Raw genomic sequence first — 21,490 nt, forward strand, 5'->3', positions numbered from 1 at the left:
TGAGGAGACTCTGGCAGTCACCATGGCGGTTGAAAACCCCAAGGAAGGAGTCAAGATTGAGAACAACCATCATACTAACTTGAAGGTGGCAGGGCAGGATGGTTTTGCGGTGCAGTTTAAGACTAAGAGACTCTTAATAACCTAATGAAAGCCTATTGTGAATGGCAGGGTGTGTCAATGAGGCAGATCAGATTCCAATTTGATGGGCAGCCAATTAAAGCAACACACACACCTGCACAATTGGAAAGGGAGGATGAAGATGCAATTGATGTGTTCCAGCAGCAGACAAGAGGTGTCTACTAAAAAGGGAACCTGCTACTTTATTCCAAAGCTCTGTTCTTACAGACAAAGAACACATTCTCGATTGCAAAACTGCAATTTAGTTCCAGCTCATCCTGTCTACTACAGTATAGTCGTCTCTATTCTTTCATTTTCTGCTTCTCCATTCCTTTATTGTACATAATGTAACTGGTGTATTTGCACAAGCAAATTTCATTTTTAAGAAACTAAATGGCCAATGATATTTTTTGATTGAAATCCAATGGAAATGGATGGGGAAATACTGTTTTGTGAAAATATCCTCTTACTCTGTTAATGGCATGCTCATTCAACTCTTATCTTTATACTCCAATAAGTTATTTTGCTCTCACTGTTTTAACAAAAAACAAATTTAAAAAAGCCCCAGAGAACATAAAAACATGTGCATACCTTGTTCAATTGGAGAATTTTAATGTTTTTCATTTATCATTATAAAACCAAAGACAATTCTTAACTTTTTGGTACATAGCTGTTACGTGTAAGGCAATCTGTCTTTAAGAAGGAGTAAATTACTCTTTAAAAAAAAAATTACCATCCAGGCAGTGGCACAAGTCTGTATGTAATCCCAGCGGCAATGGAGGATGAGACAGGAGGATAGCTAGTTCAAAGCCAGCTTCAGCAATGGCGAGATGGCGAGATGCTAAGCAACCCTGTCTCTAAATAAAATACAAAACAGGGCTGGGGCTGTGACTCAGTGGTGGAGCGCCCCTGAGTTCACTCCCTGGTACCCACATCCCTTCCCCCCTAAAAAATTTCTAGTTTTCCCTTCAAGTCAAGCATCTTGTTTAAATAAACCTCTTGTTGCACGCACACACACACACACACACACACATAACTGTGACAGCCCGGAATCTTGAAGGAGTCGCTGACTGCTATACCAAACAGCACGGAGGGCTCAGGACCTGGCTAAGTGCACTTCTCTGCCTCAGCTCCTGGTCCAGGTTCCGGGCTCCTTGAGTGAGCCTGCTCCTCGCCCACCTCCCCACCGAGAACAGCAACAGTTGCCTGGCAGGACGTTACCACTAGATACAAAACTGCCATGCTTTTTTTTGAACACACATTTAAGAAGAAGAGAAAAAACAGCAAAACTCGACTGGGAAAGTACTAAGTCAAATCTAAAATGCCAAGATCAAGATTAGGCTGGGCCCAGTGAGGCACAGCCATAATCCCAGCAGCTCAGGAGGCTGAGATAGGAGAATCAGGAGTTCAAAGCCAGCCTCAGCAACAGCAAGATGCTAAGCACCTCAGTGAGACCCTATTTCTAAATAAATACAAAATAGGACTGGGGATATGACTCAGTGGTCAAGTGCCCCTAAGATGAATCCCTAGTAGCACCCCCACCAAAAAAAAAAGAAAGATTTTTAGATTAATATTTTGGGTTTTGCTCATAAAATTTTTGCATTGGTACCAACAATAGGTATTTTCATATAAATATTTAATTTCTTACTTGTTGCTGTTAGTCATTTTGAAAGCTTAAAATGTGTGAAGAACCAGAGCAAAATTTCATCATCATTAAACCACAAACTTGACTAATAGGCAAAAAAAGTAGGAAAAACTGTACTGGAAGATCTACAAATTCCCACAACCACCTAGAAATAATTTTAGAAAAAGCATTTTACTATAAGCTCACAGATAGAGACTCTTGAAAAAGAAGAATTAGTATTACTTTCTTGCCTTTCACCTTTTGGTCAGACTTGGTCAGTGAGAGGAGCAAGACAAGTCAATCTACATAATTTAAACGGTCTCCTTGTGCCATACAGGTCAGGTTTTTTGCTTGTTTTTGGTTTTGTGTACATCAAACCTCTGCCCTTACTCTCTTAGTCAGCTTTCTATCTTTCTATCACTGAGACAAAATATTAAGAGAATTAATATATAAGGCTCCCAGTTTAGGAGGTTTCATTGCTTTTGGGGCCTGTGGGCAAGGCAGCGTACCATGGTAGGAGTACAGAACTCTCAGTAGTTCCCCCAAGGCACCCCCCAATCTTAAAGTTTTCACCAAGTCCTAACAGTGCCACACTAGGGCCAAATCTTTAACCCAGGGGCTTTGGGGTACATTCTAGATCCAAACTATAGTACTGGTGCATGCTAGGCCAGTGCTGTGCCACTGAGCTTTATCTCCAGTCCCCATGTCAACTGGAAATAGTCTCACTTCTGAATCAAACAATATTTTTTATTATACTGCTTAAATACGATGGTAAGAATTCTTTTTGAAAACTTTTGGGTATGTGTCTTATTTCATTATAAAAATTTAATTGTGTACCAAATGAATATAACATTTTTCAGAATAACATTAATCAGAAATAAAAACATAAGATGAACAACTACAGCACATAACTTAAAAATATAGAATATTTTTCTCCATAGAAATTTCTCGTACATAGGTAACTAGAAGTGTAACTGAAGTTGTGAGATATGTGCATTTCAGTTTATTGAAAAAAAAATCTAAATTGTCTTCCAAGGTACATTTATTAATGGCATTTGCTTCTGTATTATATGAGTTTGTGTTCTTCCAGCACAGACTTTGCCAGCACTTAATAGGGCCCAATTTCGGCATATTTTGCCAATCTAGTGATTCTTAATGTTTTCTCCTTGTGGTCCTAATTTGTCTTGCCCAGATTAATGAAATAAATTGTCTTTTAATAGAACAAAAAATGACCCAAAGAAAATTAAGTGACCTGTCAAGATGATATGCATTGGTTTTACCACCTAGATCTTCTGCTGCAGTTTACTTCTTGGTATGATGAGCCAGGCACTACACTTAGACTACTGTATGCACTATTTTAATTGAAATGTGCAACAGTATTTCAAGGTAGACTCTCCTTACACCTATTTTATAAATAGGGAAATAAAATATCTGGGAGAGAGATTGAGGAAACATGGGCACCCACATCACTCACAGACACAGGTCTTGAAATCCAGGCTGAGTCTGGAACCCATGTTTCAAATCACTACTGATCTTACTGTATTTTTGGGAACTGTGTATGGAGATATACAGGTAAAGCTGTATAGATATACTGTACCTAGGTATATATTATGAATCAATAAGCAAAATATAACATTATTTTTGTAGATTTTCAAACAATAACTAAAATGGCATTTCAACTGCAGAGTACACAGGGGGAACAGAAGCAGGACACCCATTGTTTCTTCTTTCTACTGTACCTTCTCTACCACAGGAACCATAAGAGCTAGATGCTATATTTCCCAGACTCCTTTGCAACCTAACTCCTGGAGGTGCCTTTAGATTCTGTCAATCAAATGTGGCAGAACTGGAGCAGAGGCCAGGCATCTGTTGTTCCTGCTGCCACAATGGTTTCTTGGCTGTCCGATTAACAGAGGTCCTGGGCTGTGGTCACTTGCTGAGAGCCACGGCAGAGTCTGTATGGCCCCTGGCATTTTGCCAACAGTATTGATTGACAGGCGAGGCATTACTATCCGCCTGTGCCGCAACTTTTGAGTTCTCGCACTATTTTGGAGTTCTCTTGGGATTCCCCGAGAGTTCCCATTGGTTGGGGAAGTGCAGGAGGAGGGATTTCCGGGAGAGATATTTCCGGCTGGGGGTTCCTGGAGGAGCCGGGTGGTGTTAGGGAGGATTCCCCCGGGAGCTGTGTGAAGTGTTTTCCTGCAGTTCAAAAATAAAGTTTGTTCCTGCTTCAGTGGCTCGAGATTTGTGCCCAGCCAGACTGTGGCAGTCACTGGCTTGAAAGGATTGAGAGCAGGGCCTGTGGCATCCATTCTGAGGGTACAGATACTTACAGGCTCAGTGTGATTCCAGAGCCAGCAATAGAGCTGTGGCTATTGTGGTGAGATACTGATTATGGTGGTTTCCTAGCCTAACATGATGGCTTCCTAGTTGTGATAGATTGGTATGGTTATGATGTCAGCGGTCTTTTGATCAGCAAAGGGGCACCTCTCTTAGTGACTCATGCAGGTTTGGATAGCTTTCTGGGGCAAAGCAAGAAGATATTGAAGTTCATGACTTGCCAAAAGCAGGGACCAAAATAAATTCCTTGCTGAAGGACTGGATCCTCAGAGGAAGGGTGAACTGGAGGAAAACCAGTCTTCAGACAGACTGCAGTCCAGCTGCAAGGTTTCTGCATGGCCCCAAATATCTTAACTCCTGAAATGGAAATAAGTAATTCTGGACTTATGGTCATGAAGCAAATTAGAGTGGTTCTGGAGGAAGGAAATACATAAACTTCAAATTCTTTCAATGGCAACTTTTAATACAGCATATACCTCACAGAGACCATGATAATCAAGCATATATAACAATATGAACGAGAACCAGCAGAAATGTACAATAGAAACAGAAAATATACAGAAACTATAGATCAGAATTCTAACAAAAGTCTAGTGCATGTCACAAATGTAATTTAAAACTTTCTAGTAACAACATTAAAATGGTAAAAAATAATTTGTAAATATTTTTTCTTTAACTCAAAATATTTTAACTGATATTTTTATTTAATCCTGATGATTTCAACACATACTCACCACAGGCCACATCATCACGTCCTCTCACAGCCCAAGCCACCTTCTTCCCATCAAAGTGCTACCAAACAAATGATGAATCCAGGATCTGTGAAAAAAATAGGCATTGCTTGCAGTGCACTTGGACTCAACCATAGAACACTAATGGCAGGGACACTGCATGTTATAACCAGGAAGATGCATCTTTTGACCAAGAGTGGAGACCAAAACTGTTGTAAGAAAGAATTCCTGCAAAATAAGAGCAGAGAAAGGTAGAGTTCAAATAGTACTTGGTAAGGAAGTTCTACAAGCTGAAATCATACAGAAGGCAAGCATATTCCTTTGAGATAAGGATTACTGATATAAAGAGATACGAAATATTCTGACCATAACAAAAATGGATAGCATCCTTTGAAAGGAGCAAACTTTTAATATCGTGGGAAAATAAAGAAAAAATACCTTCTGCATAAAAAATTAGAAAAAGGAAAATAAAAGTAATTATCTGCTTATGTCAAGCTCAAATTCAATATTTCTCACGTGCCTAACAAAGCAAAATATTCTCATGAGAAATGCATGTTGTTGGCTTCTCGTTTTATGTTCACACACCCTTTTTTAGATAAATAAATATTAATTCACTCTATTTTTAATCTGCATCCAGTAGTGCAAGCATTAGAGGCTTCAATGTTATTCATCTTTGTTGCTTGTTTGTTTGTTAATTTGTTGGGGAGGAGGGACCTTAGACAAAATGATTTGCAAAAGGAGATCTGAAATACACCACAGAGAATCTCTACATCTGTACAACTACATGCTGGGATCCTAATTAGAATATGATGTACTCCATGTTTGTATAAATATGTCAAACCACACACTACTGACATGTATAACTAAAAAGAACAAATAAAGAAAATAAATAAATAAGAAGAAGATTGGAAATAAGTTTGCTTCTAGTGGGAACATTTCCTGTCCACTGTTGCTAGGTCACATTGTGTCTGTCAACCAGAGCTAAACAGTTGCCTATGTTGTTTCTAGGCAGAAAAATACTCCCATGGTGGTAAATATTGAGGCATCCCATGAGGTGGCTCAAGTAATAAGTATTTCCTTGCTCATTTGCACTCTTTGATTTATTTATTTATTTTTTTCTGGTACTGGGGATTGAACTCAGGGTCACTTGATCACTGAGCTACATCCCTAGCCCTATTTTGTATTTATTTAGAGACAGTTTCTCACTGAGTTGCTTAGTGACTCTGTTTATGAGGCTGGCTTTGGACTCGAGATCCCCCTGTCTCAGCCTCCCTTATTCCTGGGAACACCAATCTGCCCAGTTCATTTGTACTCTTATAAGTATAATTCTCCTGACTTTTTACATGTTTTCTTTGGTGCTATTCTGTATGTAAAATCCAGAATTGATGATTTCTTTTCAAAGAAAATATGTTACTATAATTCACACAAATCTAAGTCTAATCTTAAAAATATTTACATACATTTATGATTTATGCTTTACACTTTTGTTAGGGGGATCCAAGATGGCAGGCTGGAGAGAGGCTGCATTCTGTATTGCTCCATGATCAGGGATTCTAGTAGTGGGAATACTGTTTCTCTGTGAGTTACTAGAGGACCCCGACAGCTGCTCCCATACAGGAAACCTGGCCACTGTGCCCATGCAGATCTCCAGTCCTCAGCACCCACACACAGGAACCATGGCCACCCACCTGCACAGGAATCCTGACCTCCTATCCATGCAGGATACCAGGGAGCTACCCACACGCAGAACCTCTGGCCACCATTCTCATGTGCACCCTCATCTGCCAACGTAGAGCTCCCCGATTGCCTCCATCTTGGGAAACTGTAACCACTGCCATAGTTCCCTACACGTGGTAGCCACCACCTGATGACACAGGACAGGTTCTGGAGACAGCCACCAGCCACAGCACTGCATGCGACTCAGCTGCATCTCTGAACACTCCACCCAGTGCCACCACCCAGCCCAACTTGACCTGACACCCCATCTCTAAAAGCAACCACCTCTATCTTTGAACACCTTTGTAGCCATCTTTAGTTGCGGCAATTCCCAGCTTGGGACACTGGCTGGGGCCCTGAAGCAACAACAAGGACCTATACTTCCCAACACCCACCTCTCCCCCGCAGCCACTAAAGCGGCACAGTGCTTGTGGCAATGCAGCTGGTTCATACCTCGCAAAGCCTGATCCTGGACTGCCCAATAGAAAATAGCTCTCCATAACAGGTGCATATCCCCCAGAGCACAGCCTACAAGACCTCCAGAGAAAGAGATTCCTAATTGGGAAGTAGAAAGGGAGAGGGTGAATGAGATACAGTTGTGTCTGCCGAAAACTAAAAAATAAATATTAAAATTCTCTCTAAAAAACTATACAGGTTTAATGCAATTTCAATCAAAATCCCAATGGCATTCCTCATAGAAATAGAAAAAGCAATCATGAAAATCATCTGAAAACATTAGACACCCAGAATAGCTAAAGCGATGTTTAGCAGGAAAAGTGAAGCAAGTGGCATCACTATACCAGATCTTAAAATATACTACAGAGCATAGTAAAAACAGCATGGTATTGGCACCAAAACAGACTGGTAGACCAATAGTACAGAATAGAGGACACAGAGACTAACCCACAAAATTACAATTATCTTATATTAGACAAAAGTGCCAAAAACATACATTGGAGAAAAGATAGACTCTTCAACAAATGGTGCTGGGAAAACTGGAAATACATATGCTGCAAAATTAAATTAAACCTCTATATCTCACTATGCACAAAACTCAATTCAAAGTGGATCAAGGACCTAGGAATTAAACTGGAAACCCTGTGTCTAATAGAAGAAAAAATAGGCCCTAATATCCACCATGTGGGATTAGGCCCCAACTTTCTTAATAAAACTTCTTTGGTGCAAGAATTAAAATCAAAAATCAATAAATGGGGGCTGGGGATGTGGCTCAAGCGGTAGCGCGCTTGCCTGGCATGCGTGCGGCCCGGGTTCGATCCTCAGCACCACATACAAACAAAGATGTTGTGTCTGCCGAAAACTAAAAAAAATAAATAAATATTAAAATTTTTTTAAAAATCAATAAATGGGATGGACTCAAATTAAAAAGTTTCTTCTTGGCAAAAGAAACAATCTGTCAGGTCAATACAGAGCCTACATTCTGGGAATAAATATTTACCCTTCACACATCAGATGGAGCACTAATCTCTAGGGTATATAAAGAACTCAAAAAGCTAAACACCAAAAAACAAATAACACAATAAATGGGCCAAGAACCTGAACAGACACTTCTCAGAAGATGATATACATCAATCAACAAATATATGAAAAAATGTTCATCATCACTAGCAATTAGAGAAATGCAAATCAAAACTATTCTAAGATTTTATCTCACTCCTGTCAGAATGGCAGTTATTATGAATACAAACAATAATAGGTGTTGGTGAGGATGTGGAGGGGAAAGGTACACTCATACACTGCTTTGTGGGGCTGCAAATTGGTGCAGCCAATATGGAAAACGGTGTAGAGATTTCTTGACAAATTGGGAATGGAACCACCATTTGACCCAGCTATTCCTCTCCTCGGTCTATATCCAAAGGGCTTAAAAACAACATACTACAGGAACACAGCCACATCAATGTTTATAGCATCACAATTCACAATAGCTAAATTGTGGAACCAAGATGCCTTCAACAGATGAATGAATAAAGAAACTGTGGTATATATACAGAATGGAATATTACTCAGCATTAAAAGAGAATTAAATCATGGCATTTGAAAGTAAATGGATGGAGATGGAGAATATCATGCTAAGTGAAGTAAGACAATCCCCAAAAACCAAAGGCTGAATGTTTTCTCTGATATGTGGATGCTGATCCACAATGGTGATGGGTGGGGAAAGAAAGGGAGGAATGGAGGAACTTTAAATAGGGCAAAGGGAAGGGAGGGGAAGGAAAGGGTATGGGGTAGGAAAGGTGGTGGAATGAGATGGACATCAGTACGCTAAGTACATGTATGAAGTCACAAATGGTGTGTACAGAGACAAAAAAATTGTGCTCTATAAGTGTACTATGTATAACACATTATAATAATAAAAATTTTGAAAAAAAACTCAGCCATAAAATATCTCATAATATCTGATTATGAAGCTGAAAGTATGACTAGTGTTAAAGCCTATGATTAACATGTGCTTCCAGTGACTGAAAAGGTGTGTATGTTTTATTAAAATAACTATCATAATTACAGTAAATGGTTTTTTGAAATCTATAAAATCCTGAAGGTCAAAGTGTACTTAATGTAGTTCGAGAATTCACTTTGTCTAAAAGCTAAATTGTTTTTACTGAAAAAAAAAAAAAGAATTATTTTTCCCCATGCAAACCTGAAGATGGTGCTGCATGGAAATATGATTTTCAGAATTGACAGGTTGGTAAGATGACTCATGCAGAAGTAATACCATGCATCTCTTTTTACTTCTGTAGCCTGGGAATATGCCTCATAAGTTGAAAAATGCCTACATATTTCTAACATACTTCCAAAGATAAGGAGGAGTGTTAGCTCAATGAATTTGGTTTTTATAAAAGGGAGGCGAAGGCAAGATTAGTAGTAGCTGAATAAAAGTGAAACATTAAATTTGTCGTATCTATGACTGCAACCATGAAAAGAAGAGAAACAAATTAAATCTCCCCATATCCATGAGACCATGATTGGCAACGAAGTAGACTGTAAACTCAGCAGAGGCGACAAACCAGCACAGCCTTCTGGCTCCCTTCCCGGATGGCCCTGAGAAACAAGTAAGAAGCAAGCACAGCAACAGATTCCTGGACAGCCACCCTGGTCACATGGGGACAAAGGAATATTATTTCTAAAGCATTGAAGAAAAGAACTTTATATCCAGTCAAATTCTCATTTAAATGGGAAGGAGTTGGTATTCATTTTTTATTGCAGTCATGACAAATTATCCCAAACCTAGCTGCTTTTCAACACATTTATTATCTTACAATTCATTAGGTCAGAAATCTGAGTTGGCTCAACTGCTGTCTCCACTTTGGATTTCAAAAGGTCAAAATCAAGATGCTGAAGAGCTAAACTGTGATGCGGAAGCTTTGAAAAAGCTGTGCTTCCAAGGGCATTCCGATTGTTGGCAGAATCCACTTCCTTGCTGGCTGTGAGCAGGGCACTCCTTCACTTTAAGAGGCCTCTCTCTGGTCCACACACCTCAGATCCAGCAACAGCACATCTAATCCTTCTCTTGCTTACAGTCAAACTTCTCCTTCTGCTTCCTCCTTCTTGCCTCCAGCCTGAGAAAGTCCTCTGATTTTAAAGGCTCATCTGATGGCCCTGGGCCCACTCAGGTAACCTGGAAAGGTTTTTCTATTGGAGGGCAACTGCTTTACAATTTCAGCTACAAAACCTTCTCAGAGCTGGGTCTAGATTAGTGTTTGAATAACCAAGGACAGAAACTTAAGAAGAAAACTTTAGAATTTCTCTGCTAAGTATGTTAAAAATATATTGAAGATAGAAAGCCTACAGGATATTTGTCCCTTAAAGACGAAAGTTGACAATAGAGAAAGGGGAATCAAGAGAATGGGACAAGGGAAGGCTATAGGGTATGAAATTGTGTTATGTCCATGTATAAATGGACCACACTGAATCCCACTTATATAGAGAATTATAATATTCTAATTAAAATAATAACAATAACAGAAGGGAGATAAATCAAGTAGAGCAAGTGAGTCAGGAGGAAGTTCCTGGCCTCCAAACTCAAACCAGATCCCAAATGGAGATGGAATCAGCTCCAGAGTTGGCTAAAAGAGTGTGAGTTGGAGATTGTATTTTCAGAAATAGAAATCATGACATTTTGACTGATGAGTGTTGCACTCCTTTTTTAAATGTTTTCCTGCATCAATCTCCACTTCTGTCAGTTAGTGCTCTCTGGTGGAATGAAGGTCAAGGAAGAGATTATGCAAGTGCCCTGCACTTAGACAAGCTGATCCCTCACCAGGGCTTTCCTAACTCAGTAGTTCCTTTCCCCCTCTTTGATGCCACAGGCCTGAGGCCCAGGCTATGAGATGGGGCCCTGTGTCTGAACCTCTGGATGGCAGAATAAGAGATCTCAGGCCAGGGGCCACTCATCAAGAAGCCAGAGTGGTCTTAGAGTCAGGTGATCATTTCACTCATCCCCCCACTGGCCTGAAATGTGTATTTGAAGTTATTTAAACTGTGCTTACCTAGTAGTTGAATGGATGTTTAAATGATTGGATCTCCAGATAACAATAAAAGTGACCAAAAGAAACCTTAAGAGGTTAATCATAGCCAGGGGCTACTGCACATGCCTGTGATCACAGCTTCTTGGAGGTGAAGAAGAAGCATTGCAAGTTCGAGGCCGGCCTAGGCGATTTAGGGACATGCTGTCCAAAATTTAAAATTTTTAAAGGAGCAGAGGATTTAGCTCCATGGTGGAGTGTGCCTGGATTCAATCCTCACTACCTCTAAAGAAAAAGGGGGAAAAAATGATTCTTTCTGCCTCAAGAATGGCAGCAGAGCTGCGCATTTCCTGTTTGGCTGTCAGAACTTTTCATAAAGGAGAAGTTGCTTTTTACTTCTGCATTCAGAGTTTTTCCTGAAGGTTTAGGTTCCAGGGCACAGAATCTACCCAGAACTCTCCTTGATGGCGGTCTAGCTGACTTCCACCACGTTGATTTTAGATGGGAGTTTACTGGGTGACCGAAATTCTTTGGTCTTTTCAGAGTCCAAAGGTGGGAAAGAGGATGAAACTGGAGGCCCCAACTTTGTCCTTTGATTTGGGTTCACCTTCTCTGGGTCTCAGCCAGGGTGGCGCAGGGAGTGAGGCTGGGAGGGCAGATGCCAGTGGCTAGGCCTCCAGAGTCGCTGGGGAGTGTCTGGCCCGCATGCTCCCAGGAACTGGGACCTAGGCGAGGGCAGCAGAGGGGAAGTAGGGCACTGGGCACCAGGGTGGAGGGGACTTGGGCTTTAAAGGCCTGGCACCGGGAGGCAGGTCTTCAGGGCTCCGGAGCTGGGACCCATGGCAGGTGGGGTCCACCCCATGCTCATTCCTGGCTCTGCTCCTGCCTTCAGTCCCCAGGCTTCCCCTGCGGGTTCCGCCCCACTGGTCTGCATCCCCCCAGAGGGTTCTGCACCTTGCTCCAGTGGTGGGAGCCTCAGGACCCAGGTAGCTCAGGGAGCAGGAAAGAGAGGGAAAAGTTAGGGCAGGGGCTGGGATTATAGCTCAGGGGTAGAGCCATTGCCTCGCACTGGGTGGAGCCTCAGCAGCACATAAAACTCAATAAAGATATTGTGTCCATCTTTTAAAAGTAAAATAAAATGAAAATAAGGGCAGGAGGATGCGAAGAAGCAAGAAGGCTTGGTAAGGGTCCCCAGTGCCACTTTCGTTTTCAGAAGTGGGGGAAGAGCCTCTCTCTCCAGAGACCCAAGAGCATGACAGAAAATGCTTTAAGTTTTCCCTCTGCGGTGGCATTTAATTCTGCACTCCAGGGGCGGTGTTGTGCCTTTCCAGGGAGGAATTGCCATGAACTCCACGTGGCCCCTTTGCCCAGCACAGATGTCTCTATCAAAGGTTGTTCTGAGTCAAGGTGGCAGGTCCAGTTGCTTCCAAGTTCATGTGATATCAACTTTTTAGAATTTTCTTTTCAAGGAAAAGAAAGGCGGGTGTCTCATGAAAAATCAAAGGGAGATCAGTAGAGTAGAGGAAAAAGACCCACCAGGGGGAGGGAGGAGAGGAGAGAAAGGAAATACAGGGGAATTATATTGGCCAAATTCTGTTGCTATATTGTGCTTGAACGACTATGTAACAACAAATACGAACATTACCACAACTATAATGCACCAAGAATAAGAGGGAATTAAATTAAAATTTAAAATATCAAAACGAAATTTCTTACATTTGAAATATCCCTTTTTCAATCACTAGGAAATTGTTAACTAAATTTCGGTAAATCCTTCTACTAGAAAACTATTCAATTGTTACAAAGAAAGTATTCTGAGATGCATCTGTATTTTTGAAAAATAAAAACAGTTAAATGCAAAAAAAAAGAATTTTTAAAAAATATTTTTGGGGTTTTTAAAAATTAGTGTGTTATAATTATACACAATAGGACTCAGTGATAGGGCTGCACTCACCAGACCCTGGGTTAAAGGAAGACCTTAGAAGATGAGTAGGCTGGCAGAGCAGGCCCAGCGGCCTGCCGGCGTGGTAGGCACATTGCCCCAATTGGCGGAGGGGCAGAGCCGCCGCCCGCGCCTGCGAGGGAGACTTTGCAACTATACAAGACCAATATAAATATATAGGGGGAAAATTCAATAGCACAACAGTTTCACCAAGAAGAAAGGAACGCGAACAGTATGAAGAGACAAGGAAAGAAAGGACCACAAGCATTGCAGGTCAACTCAACTTTAGAAGAGGTAATAGCTGCAGCTGATGGAATGTCAGATAAAGAATTCAGGATATACATGCTTCAGATGATCTGGAGTCTCAAGGAAGACATCAGACAGCAAAATCAGACAATGAAAGATCACTTCAACAATGAATTACATAAACAAATCCAAGAAGCAAAAGATCAACTATACAGGGAAATAGAGGTTATAAAAAACAAACAAACAGAAATCCTAGAAATGCAGGAAGCAATAAGCCAACTTAAAAACTCAATTGAGAATACTACCAGCAGAGTAGAACACTTAGAAGACAGAACATCAGACAATGAAGATAAAGTATTTCAACTTGAAAAGAACATAGACAGCTCAGCAAGACTGTTAAGAAACCATGAGCAGAACATCCAAGAAATATGGGATAACATCAAGAGACCAAATTTAAGAGTCATTGGGATACAGGAAGGAACAGAGTTTCAAACCAAAGGAATGAGCAATCTATTCAATGAAATAATTCGAGAAAACTTCCCAGACTTGAAGAATGAGACAGAACCCCAAATCCTAGAAGCCTACAGGACGCCGAATGTGCAAAATCATAAGAGACCCACACCTAGACACATTATAATGAAGATGCCCAACATACAGAATAAGGAGAGAATTTTAAAAGCTACAAGAGAAAGGAAGCAGATCACATTTAGGGGTAAGCCAATCAGGATAACAGCTGATCTTTCAACACAGACTCTGAAAGCTAGAAGATCCTGGAATAACATATTTCAAACACTGAAAGAAAATGGGTTCCAACCAAGAATTGTGTTTCCAGCGAAATTAAGCTTCAGGATGGAAGATGAAATTAAAACCTTCCACGATAAACAAAAGTTAAAAGAATTTGCAGCTAGAAAACCATCTCTTCAAAACATCCTTGGCAAAACATTACAGGAAGAGGAAATGGAAAATAACAATGAAAACCAACAGTGGGAGGTAGGACACTAAAGGGGGGAAAATAATCAAAGTGGAAAACAAACCATGTTTAGTAACACAAATGAACAAATATGGCTGGAAGAACAACCCATATCTCAATAATAACCCTAAATGTTAATGGCTTAAACTCACCAATCAAGAGACACAGGCTAGTAGAATGGATCACAAAACAAGACCCAACAATATGCTGCCTACAGGAGACGCATTTGATAGGAAAAGACATACATAGGCTGAAGGTGAAAGGTTGGGAAAAATCATATCACTCATATGGACTTCGGAAACAAGCAGGAGTATCCATACTCATATCAAATAAAATAGATTTTAAGCCAAAGTTAATCAAAAGGGATAAAGAGGGACACTACATACTGCTCAAGGGAACCATACACCAACAAGACATAACAATCATAAATATATATGCCCCAAACAATGGTGCAGCTATGTTCATCAAACAAACTCTTCTCAAGTTCAAGAGTCTAATAGACCACCATACAATAATCATGGGAGACTTCAACACACCTCTCTCACCACTGGACAGATCTTCCAAACAAAAGTTGAATAAGGAAACTATAGAACTCAATAACACAATTAATAACCTAGACTTAATTGACATATATAGAATATACCACCCAACATCAAACAGTTACACTTTTTTCTCAGCAGCACATGGATCCTTCTCAAAAATAGATCATATATTATGTCACAGGGAAACTCTTAGACAATACAAAGGAGTAGAGATAATACCATGCATCCTATCTGATCATAATGGAATGGAACTGAAAATCAACGATAAAAGAAGGAAGGAAAAAGAATATATCACTTGGAGAATGAACAATAGGTTACTGAATGATCAATGGGTTATAGAAGACATCAAGGAGGAAATTAAAAAATTCTTAGAGATTAATGAAAACACAGACACAACATATCGGAATCTATGGGACACACTGAAAGCAGTTCTAAGAGGAAAATTCATTGCTTGGAGTTCATTCCTTAAAAAAAGAAAAAACCAACAAATAAATGATCTCATACTTCATCTCAAAATCCTAGAAAAAGAAGAGCAAAACAACAGCAAAAGAAGTAGAAGGCAAGAAATAATTAAAATCAGAGCTGAAATCAATGAAATCGAAACAAAAGAAACAATTGAAAAAATTGACAAAACTAAAAGTTGGTTCTTTGAAAAAATAAACAAAATCGACAGACCCTTAGCCATGCTAGCGAAGAGAAGAAGAGAGAGAACTCAAATCACTAACATACGGGATGAAAGAGGCAATATCACAACAGACACTTCAGAAATACAGAAGATAATCAAAAATTATTTTGAATCCTTATACTCCAATAAATTAGAAGATAGTGAAGGCATAGATAAATTTCTTAAGTCATATGATCTGCCCAGATTGAGTCAGGAGGATATAGACAATCTAAACAGACCAATATCAATTGAGGAAATAGAAGAAACCATCAAAAGACTACCAACTAAGAAAAGCCCAGGACCGGATGGGTATATAGCAGAGTTTTACAAAACCTTTAAAGAGGAACTAATACCAATACTTTTCAAGCTACTTCGGGAAATAGAAAAAGAGGGAGAACTTCCAAATTCATTCTACAAGGCCAACATCACCCTGATACCTAAACCAGACAAAGACACTTCAAAGAAAGAAAACTACAGACCAATATCTCTAATGAACCTAGAAGCAAAAATCCTCAATAAAATTCTGGCCATTCGGATACAAAGGCACATCAAAAAAATTGTGCACCATGATCAAGTAGGATTCATCCCTGGGATGCAAGGCTGGTTCAATATAAGGAAATCAATAAATGTTATTCACCACATCAATAGACTTAAAAATAAGAACCATATGATCATCTCGATAGATGCGGAAAAAGCATTCGACAAAGTACAGCATCCCTTTATGTTCAAAACTCTAGAAAAACTAGGGATAACAGGAACATACCTCAATATTGTAAAAGCAATCTATGCTAAGCCTCAGGCTAGCATCATTCTGAATGGAGAAAAATTGAAGGCATTCCCTCTAAAATCTGGAACAAGACAGGGATGCCCTCTCTCACCACTTCTGTTCAACATAGTTCTCGAAACACTGGCCAGAGCAATTAGACAGACGAAAGAAATTAAAGGCATCAAAATAGGAAAAGAAGAACTTAAATTATCACTATTTGCAGATGACATGATTCTATACCTAGCAGACCCAAAAGGGTCTACAAAGAAACTATTAGAGCTAATAAATGAATTCAGCAAAGTGGCAGGATATAAAATCAACACGCATAAATCAAAGGCATTCCTGTATATCAGCGACAAATCCTCTGAAATGGAAATGAGGACAACCACTCCATTCACAATATCTTCAAAAAAAATAAAATACTTGGGAATCAACCTAACAAAAGAGGTGAAAGACTTATACAATGAAAACTACAGAACCCTAAAGAGAGAAATAGAAGAAGATCTTAGAAGATGGAAAAATATACCCTGTTCATGGATAGGCAGAACTAACATCATCAAAATGGCGATATTACCAAAAGTTCTCTATAGGTTTAATGCAATGCCAATCAAAATCCCAACGGCATTTCTTGTAGAAATAGAGAAAGCAATCATGAAATTCATATGGAAAAATAAAAGACCCAGAATAGCAAAAACAATGCTAAGCAGGAAGTGTGAATCAGGCGGTATAGCGATACCAGACTTCAAACTATATTACAGAGCAATAGTAACAAAAACAGCATGGTACTGGTACCAAAACAGGCGGGTGGACCAATGGTACAGAATAGAGGACACAGAAACCAATCCACAAAACTACAACTATCTTATATTTGATAAAGGGTCTAAAAGCATGCAATGGAGGAAGGATAGCATCTTCAACAAATGGTGCTGGGAAAACTGGAAATCCATATGCAACAAAATGAAACTGAATCCCTTTCTCTCGCCATGCACAAAAGTTAATTCCAAATGGATCAAGGAGCTTGATATCAAATCAGAGACGCGCCGTCTGATAGAAGAAAAAGTTGGCTACGATCTACAGTCGGTGGGGTCGGGCTCCAAATTCCTCAATAGGACACCCATAGCACAAAAGTTAATAACTAGAATCAACAAATGGGACTTACTCAAACTAAAATGTTTTTTCTCAGCAAAAGATACAATAAGAGAGGTAAATAGAGAGCCTACATCCTGGGAACAAATCTTTACTCCTCACACTTCAGATAGAGCCCTAATATCCAGAGTATACAAAGAACTCAAAAAATTAGACAATAAGAGAACAAACAACCCAATCAACAAATGGGCCAAGGACCTGAACAGACACTTCTCAGAGGAGGACATACAGTCAATCAACAAGTACATGAAAAAATGCTCACCATCTCTAGCAGTCAGAGAAATGCAAATCAAAACCACCCTAAGATACCATCTCACTCCAGTTAGATTGGCAGCCATTATGAAGTCAAACAACAACAAGTGCTGGCGAGGATGTGGGGAAAAGGGTACACTTGTACATTGCTGGTGGGACTGCAAATTGGTGCAGCCAATTTGGAAAGCAGTATGGAGATTTCTTGGAAAGCTGGGAATGGAGCCACCATTTGACCCAGCTATTCCCCTTCTCCGTCTATTCCCTAAAGACCTAAAAAGAGCATGCTACAGGGACACTGCTACATCGATGTTCATAGCAGCACAATTCACAATAGCTAGACTGTGGAACCAACCTAGATGCCCTTCAATGGATGAATGGATAAAAAAAATGTGGCATTTATACACAATGGAGTATTACTCTGCATTAAAAAATGACAAAATCATAGAATTTACAGGGAAATGGATGGCATTAGAGCAGATTATGCTAAGTGAAGCTAGCCAATCCCTAAAAAACAAATGTCAAATGTCTTCTTTGATATAAGGAGAGTAGCTAAGAACAGAGTAGGGTCGAAGAGCATGAGAAGAAGATTAACATTAAACAGGGATGAGAGGTGGGAGGGAAAGGGAGAGAGAAGGGAAAATGCATGGAAATGGAAGGAGACCCTCAGAGGTATACAAAAGTACATACAAGAGGAAGTGAGGGGAAGGGGAAAAATAATACAAGGGGGACAAACGAATGTCAGTAAAGGGGGCAGAGAGAGAAGAGGGGAGGGGAGGGGAGGGGAGGGGAGGGGAGGGGGGATAGTAGAGGATAGGAAAGACAGCAGAATACAACAGACACTAGTATGGCAATATGTAAATCAATGGATGTATAACTGATGTGATTCTGCAATCTGTATATGGGGTAAAAATGGGAGCTCATAACCCACTTGAATCAAATTGTGAAATATGATATATCAAGAACTATGTAATGTTTTGAAGAGCCAACAATAAAAAATTAAAAAAAAAAAAAAAAGTACAAGCACAAGTTGTGCTGAATCACAGTTGTTTACAGAGTGGTAGGTTTTTAGGAAAAAAAATGATCTTAATGGATTAAAACTCTCCTTCCACCCATGACCAACTATAATCTAAATGGGTCAAAGAGATATATCCAGAATAAGACAGGACATATTACTACAAACCCTGCAGAATCAGAAGGCAGTAAGGGAATACTACCAGTAACTCCACATACAACAATTGGTAGCTTAGATGGAATGGGATCAACTTCTATAAAATATAAATTACCCAACTCAACCAAAAGAAAATAGATATAGATTTAGTGTCCCTTATCCCAAATGTTTGGAACCAGAAGTATTTTGGATTTGGGATTTTTTTCAGATTTTGGAATATTTGCATGTACATGAGATATCTCAGAGATGGGATGCAAGTTACTATAGAATTCATTTATGTCTCAAATATACCTTATACACATGGCCTGAATGAATTTCATATACTATTTTTATTATATAATTTTTATTATATCAAATTTTGCTTTTATGATATTTTATAAAATATTTTATTATATAATGCTTTATTACATGTGACCCATCACTTGGGGTCATATGTGGAATTTTCTACTTAGAACTTTATATTGATACTCAATAAATTTTGGATTTGGGATTACAGATTTTCAGATTAGGGATGCAATAGCATTGTAACTATAAACAAAATTAAATTTGTAATTTTGGAACTTCCATAAGAGACACCTCCAAGAACAGAGAATACCAACTTCCACGATTGTTTATGTAGAAAATTCCAAGGAATCTACAAGAAGAATTCCTACAACTAATAAATGAGTTCAGCAATGTCACAGGGTATATGATATATAATCAAAAATCAATTGTGGAGCACAGAGGATTTGGGAGGCAGTGAAAATACTCTGTATGATACTATAACACTGGACACATACCATTACATATTGTCCAAACTCATAGAATGTATAAAACCAAGAGTGAACCCTGAAGTAAACTCTGGACTTTGTGTGCCAAAAAAAAAAGAAGATGAGTAGGCAGAATTAATATTGTCAAAATGACCATTTTGTCAAAAATGGTTTACAGATTTGATGTGATCACCATTAAAATGAGAATGACAACCTTCACAAAACTACCAGCGGGGAAAAAGTCATTAAATTCATCTGGAAGAATACAAGAACCAGAGTAGCCAAAGCAATCATGAGTAAGAACAGCGATGCGGGAGGCATGTGACCTGATCTCAAATTATACTACAGAGGTATAGGGTGGGGGGGGGGAACCACATGGTATTGGGGGGAGGGAATATAAAGATCAATAGAATAGAATAGAAACCACAAAGACAAACCCACTTAGATTCAGTTATCTAATCTTTGACAAAGGTGCAAGAAAGATATGTTGGAGAAAAGTCAGCCTTTTTATTGGTGCTGGGAAAACTGGATATCCATATGTAGGAAATGAAACTAGCCTGTCTGTCAACCTGCACAAAAGACATATCAAAATGGTTGAAAGTCTAAGGATTTAGATCAGAACCCTTGAAACTGCTAGAAGAAAGCATAGGTCAACACTCAGAGCATATAGATACAGGAACCAACATCCTTCACAAGATGCCCAAAGTACAAGAAATAAAACCAAGATTAAATAAGTGGGATGCCATCCAAATAAAAAGCTTCTACACAGCAAGGGAAATAATTAAGAACATGAAGAGAGAGCATACATTAAGGGGGAAAAATCTGTCAGCTTTCCTCTGACAAGGGATTAATATCCAGAATACATAAAGAACTCAAAAAATTTCTCACCAAAAGGGCGAAAAAAAAAACAAACACCCAAATAACACAATCAACAAATGGACAAAAGAACTAAACAAACATTTTTCAAGAGAAGAAACACAAATGGCCAAGAAACATATGAAAACATGTTTACATCCTTAGCATGAGATTTCATCTCAACCCAGTTAGAATGACAATCATGAAAACTACAAATATCAAAAATTGCTGATGAGGATGAGAGGGAAAGGAACAATCAAGCATTGTTCATGGGGCTGCAAATTGCTATAACCACTTTTGAAAGCAGTATGGAGATTCCTCAGAAGACTTGGAATCAAACCGCCATATGACCCAGCTATTACACTCCTTGGTATTTATCCAAAAGAACTAAAATCAGGATACTATAATGATGTGTGCATACTCATGTTTAGAACAGCACAATTCACAATAGTTCAGTTATGGAACCACCCAGGGACTCATCGACATTGAATGGATAAAGAAAATGTGCAAAACTTACATAGTGAGGTTTAATTCAATCACAAAGAAGAATGGAATTATATCATTTGCTGGTAAATAAATGGATGGACCTGGAGAACATCATGCTAAGTGAAATAAGACAGACTCTGAAAGCCAAAGGTTGAATGTTTTCCCTCTCATAGTTAGAGAGGGAAAAAAGAAAAAGAATTTAAAGATAAAGGGGGGAATCTCATAAAAATAGAGGGAAAGGGCAAACAATGGAGTAAAGGAAAGGGCTGGAGAGGGAGGAATGAAGGGAGGGGATAGGGAAGTACTGGGTAACAAAATCTACCAGATTGTGCTATGTGCATGGGTGATATGGCACACATCCCATTCTTATATGTAAGTATAATGAAGCACTGCAAATATTTTACATGAGGATGTGCAGGGCTGGTGGGGGAAAACGGTAACCTATTGATAGGAATGTGTAGTGGCAGATCAGGAGCCACTCATCAAGAAGCCAGTGGTACAGAACCCCTGGATTCAATCTCTAGTACCTCAAAACAGAAAGAAAGATCTTTTCTGCAAGCCTCAAGGGCGGAGTAGAGAAAGCATTTCCTGTCTGAATGTCACAACTCCTAAAAGAGAAGTTGCTTTCGCTTTTGCTTTCAGAGAGTTTTTCCTGAAGGTTTTGGGATCAAGGGGCTCAGAGTCTACTGAAAACT

At 39.3% G+C, this 21,490-nt stretch overlaps 1 protein-coding gene and 1 long non-coding RNA gene across 4 annotated transcripts in view; one reads left to right on the forward strand and one right to left on the reverse strand.

Moving 5' to 3' along the window:
* Positions 1 to 21,490, reverse strand: part of LOC114095954 (uncharacterized) — a 288,590-nt gene that overhangs the window by 266,687 nt on the left and 413 nt on the right. For all 3 annotated transcript variants that reach the window (XR_011707695.1, XR_011707697.1, XR_011707696.1), the window contains exon 2: positions 4,816 to 4,900. This is a non-coding gene — a long non-coding RNA (uncharacterized lncRNA). The remainder of the gene's footprint in view (positions 1 to 4,815; positions 4,901 to 21,490) is intronic.
* On the forward strand, positions 23 to 303 carry Sumo4 (small ubiquitin like modifier 4). The gene is given in 2 exon segments (XM_027939388.3): positions 23 to 128; positions 131 to 303. Coding segments are annotated over 2 exon segments (279 nt in total).

The sequence above is a fragment of the Marmota flaviventris genome, chromosome 6, assembly GCF_047511675.1.
Source record: "Marmota flaviventris isolate mMarFla1 chromosome 6, mMarFla1.hap1, whole genome shotgun sequence".
Taxonomy (NCBI): Eukaryota; Metazoa; Chordata; class Mammalia; order Rodentia; family Sciuridae; genus Marmota; species Marmota flaviventris.